The 4,909-nt window shown below is 69.4% G+C and overlaps 1 protein-coding gene across 1 annotated transcript; it reads right to left on the bottom strand.

Annotated features, from left to right (window-relative positions):
- Nucleotides 1–726: 726 nt before the first annotated feature.
- Nucleotides 727–4,100, bottom strand: SOX8 (SRY-box transcription factor 8). Its single transcript, XM_069486622.1, has 3 exons — nucleotides 3,679–4,100; nucleotides 2,170–2,399; nucleotides 727–1,460 (listed from the first exon to the last, which is right to left on the bottom strand). Exons 1-3 carry the CDS (start codon nucleotides 4,098–4,100, stop codon nucleotides 727–729), a joined length of 1,386 nt encoding a protein of 461 aa, XP_069342723.1.
- Nucleotides 4,101–4,909: the final 809 nt, after the last annotated feature.

The raw sequence follows: 4,909 nt of genomic DNA on the forward strand, positions 1-4,909 counted from the left end.
GCTTCCCGGCTTCCATTTTGTCTTAAATTCTACTCTTTGCACAAATACTTCATTAATTAAAGATAAAATAATACGGAACATAAATACATCTTTAACAGCTTTCAAAACAAACACCTTTAAGCTTCAAAAATAAAAATTACCAAAAAACAAAATAAAAAGAGAGAAGTTTTGTTAATCACAACCAAACCTTGCCCGGGAGGACTGACTACAAGGAGTGCCGGGGTCTCACAGGCTGGTCCCCAGGGCGCTCGCTCGCGTGGATGAAGCCTGAGCGTGTGACACGCCACCCGCCGTCCCGGGAGCGTCCTCCATTGGTGCGAGGGGATCTCTGCGCCCAGGCGGGCCTGGCGCTCCGGCAGCCCCAGCCGAGACCACGAGCATCCCTGTCCTCTGTGCTGCTGCTTTGCAGGGACAGAGATGCAAACCCCAGGCGCTGGTGTCCGCAGGCCACACAGAAGAGGGACGAGTGGCCGTCCTTTGGGGATCCCCAGCCACCTCAGAGAGGGAGAAGGAGGGACAAGAGAGCGCTGTCCGTCAGCGGAGGCTTGGAGACCTGCAGGCCTCGGGCGTTGGTGACAGAGGCGTTTCCGCAGCTTCAGCCGGCACTTGGAGGGTGACCGCGGCAGCCGCTCCCCCACGGGCCAGCACACAGCCAGGAGCCCGGCAGGTCTTGGCAGAGAGAGGCCGTGCTCGCCGGTGGGGGCCCCTCTCCAGGGCATGGTGGCCTCAGGGCCTGGTCAGCGTGGTGTACACGGGCTGGTCCCAGTTACTGGTGGGGCTGTGGGTGGGCGGCAGGGACAGCCCATTGAGCAGGGGCGAGGCGTAGGGCCGGCGGGGCGAGTGGAAGTAGGGGTACTGGTAGAGGCTGGACGGGTAGCCGGGGTAGGCGCTGTAGTAGCCGGAGGCCTGCAGGTCAGTGTAGTCGCCCTGCGAGCTGGCGAAGGAGCTGGTGGCCGTGGCGGGTGTGGCCGTGGTCACGCTGGCCTGGGCGCTGTAGGAGCCGTAGTCGGCGCGGCCGGGCGAGCCATGGGGCTGGTCGCCGTAGTGGCCGGGGCTCAGCTGCTCCGTCTTGATGTGCGGCCGCGGGGGGCCCGCCTCGGACGGGGAGGCCGAGGCCGGCGGGGCGCCCTTGTGGGCCCACACAGGGGACACCCCGGGGTGAGAGTAGGAGGCGGCCCCATAGGAGCCGGTGGCGGCCTGGCTGGGCTCCGCGGGCAGGGCCGAGTGGCCGTTCAGGGGCAGGTACTGGTCGAACTCGTGCACGTCGAAAGTGTCCATGGTGCCCATGACCTCGCTGCTGAGCTCGGAGATGTCCACGTTGCTGAAGTCGATGTTCTGGCGCCCGCTGTCCACCAGGCGGCGCCCCTCCAGCTTCAGCTCCGGCTTGGCCGCGCCGGCGCCCGCCTGGTGCAGGTCGGCCTTGGGGGTGGTGGGCGGGGTGGGCGGCCCGTGGGTCTGCCCTGCGGAGAGAGCACACTGCGGGATGAATGCCCCTTCTGTGGGCGCGGGAGGGGCCGCGGCCGGCCACGAGGGGAGGGACGCCGCAGGCCAACTGCCGCAGGTAGGAATGAACGGCTTTTTGTTTCTTTACGGTTCCCAGAAATTCCAACAAAGTCAGACCCAGACCTCACTCCTTGGCCGAGAAAATTCCGTTAAGCGCGGTTCTCCGGGAAGACCTCGGACCCTCCCGGGAGACCACGTGGGGGGAGAGGGCGGCCAGCGCTAGCACTGGGCCACGGTGAAGCCACACAGAACCTCCTCCCTGGCACCACCAAACAAACCCAGGCTCCCAGACTCCGGCCAACGTGGCCAAGGCCGCTCGGCTACGGGAGTCCACCCGCCAGTCTGACCCTGGGGCTGGGGCTGCTGCCTGCCACCATGCGGGCCTCCCTCCTGTTGGCGCGGCCGGTCTGGCTGGCTGCGCTAAAAACCCCCAATTCCCGGGGCACCAGACCAAGCCAAGCCAACCGTCGGCTGGGCAGCCCCCTCGTGGGTCAGAATGGGCTGTGACGGCGGCCGGAGGGTGGCTGTCTGTCCGGCATCTGCGCTGGGCTGGCAGTGAGCCCCGCCCCCACACTGTGGCTCAGCCTGGCCACGGCCAGACACCCAGACACGCCCCTACCTGCCCCCTCCCCAACTCTCAGATGCCAGGGGGGCCCTGGCGCCCACCTGTGTGGTCGCCGTGGTGGTGCGCGTCACCGAGGCCCGCGTCGGCCTTGTACATGGCGCCGCCAGGGTGATGGCCCAGCTCGGCGCCCGAGTCCGAGTCGCTCTGGCCGGTCTTGACGCTCTTTCTGCGTCGCGGCTGGTACTTGTAGTCCGGGTGGTCCTTCTTGTGCTGGACTCGGAGCCGCTCGGCCTCCTCCACGAAGGGGCGCTTCTCGCTCTCGCTCAGCAAGCTGCAGGCACAGGGCAGAGGCAGGGATGGCCGGGGTGCCCCGCACACCCGCCCTGGGCCGGCAGCAGACGGCCAGGCCCGCGGCCGAGGTGCAGGGAGAGGACGAGACACCCTGGCCGGGTAAGGGGCCACAGGCGCAGCCCTCGCTGAGAACAGAAGGCGGGAGCTGCGGTGCCGGCTTGGGGGGCTTGTGTGCTCCTTACAGCCCCAGGAGCGGCCCCAAACCTCTGTCTTTCTCCTCCTACTGCCCCCCTTCCCAAGCCTGTTTGTTCCCTCCCTTTGGGGCTTTCTGCGGGCGGCCGGCAGGACCGAGAATTACACTGTGGACAAAAGCAAGGCTTCGGGAACCCTGCCGGACCAGCGGGCAGCTGGGCTTGCAGCCGCCCCGACCCCAGACTTCAGACACACTGGCGAGACCCGGGCATCTGTCCTCCCTGCGCCACGGAACACACATGCCCCTCAGGCTCCCCACGGCTTCCCTCGAGCTGTCTGGGCAGGGCCTAGGGGAGCAGGGCTGTGCCCCAGATCCCGACAGAAGGCAGGAAGGGCAGATCTGAAAGCTCCCGGCCCCGGTTCACCAGGCGAAGAGCAGGAAACAGGGAACCAGAGCCCCAAACCCACAGACTTCCATTTTAAACCCAAGTGGAGGGCGCTTGGTGGGGGTGGCCTGTTCCCAGCAACAAGTCCTGCACTGCTGTGCCCTACTTTCTGCCAAACGGCCAGCTCCACCAAGCCAGCGTGTGCACAAAGCCTGCCTTGCCAGGCAGCTCCCTCCTCATCTCCCCTCCATCCTTCCCTGCTGCGGGCACAGAGGTGGCCAGGAGAGGCCGAGGCTGTGGGGAAGGCAGCAGCTGGCCAACTGGCACCCTGTCCACCTGCCTGCCCCACCCCCTCCCATGGGCGTCCTGGGCGCCCTTTCCAAGCAGGGCACCTCCAGGGAGCTGCAGGACCCCGGTTCCCAGCCCGGCAGGCCCTCGTGCCCGGCCCGCTCACAGTGGCTGGCTGGCACCCCGGCAGGATGTCCCCAGAGCTGGCGAATGTGCCCGAGAGCGTACACACCACAGGGGTGCACATGCCACAGCTGCCCTGGCAGACCCAGACCCACACCTGGTGTGGGATCTCGGCCGTAGGCTGCTTTCCCACTCGGGTCGTGGAGCCCGAGGAGGCCGGCCTGAGGTTGCCGTCTCTGAGACCCCGCGCTCCCCCAGGCCCCGAGGCCAAGCGGCCCCGCTCGCTGTCCCGGTTCCCCGCCGTCCGCGGCCAGGGGACAGCTCACTCACCGCCACAGCTTGCCCAGCGTCTTGCTCAGCTCCGCGTTGTGCAGGTGCGGGTACTGGTCCGCCAGCTTGCGGCGCGCCGCCTGCGCCCACACCATGAAGGCGTTCATGGGCCGCTTCACGTGAGGTTTGGCCTTGAGCGCGCCGCCCCCGCCCCCGCGCACAGGCATGGGCACCAGGCTCCAGTCGTAGCCCTTGAGCACCTGCGACACGGCGTCGCGGATGCAGGCGGGGAAGCGCTCGTCCCCCGCCTCGGCCGCGTCCCCCCGACCACCGCCCCCCGTGCTCCCCGCGCGGCCCAGGCCCTCGGAGCCCGCGGGCGACGGCGGCGCGTCCGAGTCCGAGTCCTCCACGTGCGACATGGAGCTGGCGGTGCCGGACGGGCTGCAGGGCGGCTGGGCGCGGGCCTCGCTCATGTCCAGCATCGGGGCTGCGCGCGGAGGGGCGCGCACGGGGAAGTGCAACGGCGCCCGGGCTGCGCTACAGCCGCTCCGGGACCCGAGGTCGCCGCGCGGTGGCCCGACCTTCGTCGCCGCCCCAGCTCGGGTTCCCCCGCCGCCGCCGCCGCCGCCGCAGCTCCGTCCCGGCTCCGGGACCCGCAACAAGTTTCTTTAAGCGGCGCCCCGAGGCCCCTCCCCCCACCCGTCTCTCCATTGGTCGGGCGCTCCCCACTCCCACGAGGGCGGAGCTCGGCCACCCCCGCCCCCCCACCCATAAAGAAAGCTCCGCGGTTCCCGCTGCGCCCCCGCCCGCCCCGCCTGGCGCCGCACCACGTGGGCCCGGCGCGCCCAGCATCCCAGGATCCGCGCCCTCCCGCCTCCCCGCGCCGCGAGCCCCCCTTCCTGGGGGACCGGGAAGGAAAAAGGGGGCCTGGAGGGCGGGCGGGGGCTCTGCGGCGCGCTCTCCTCTGCGGGCCGGTCGCCGCTCCCGGGTGGGTCCGCCCCCTGGCCCGATGCTTAGCAAGGCAGCGGGTCCCCAACACACACACGGCCCATCTCGAGCCTCGACGTCTCGCCCGCAACCCAGAGGCGCCGGGTCAGCTGCCGCCTGCCCGCGGCCCAGGGGAGGGTCCGCTCAGCCGCGCGGCGCCGAAGCCCGGGCTCCCCGTCCGCGGGCAGGCGCGACGCGCGGGAGCCGCCAGCTCGTTCCGAGCCTGCGGGCAGCGCACGTCCAGGTAACGCGCGCCCAACCCCAGGTCGCCCTCCCCATCCGGGCGCGAGCGCTGGCGGGGGCG

Source organism: Eulemur rufifrons, chromosome 14 (assembly GCF_041146395.1).
Source record: "Eulemur rufifrons isolate Redbay chromosome 14, OSU_ERuf_1, whole genome shotgun sequence".
In the NCBI taxonomy this organism is placed as follows: Eukaryota; Metazoa; Chordata; class Mammalia; order Primates; family Lemuridae; genus Eulemur; species Eulemur rufifrons.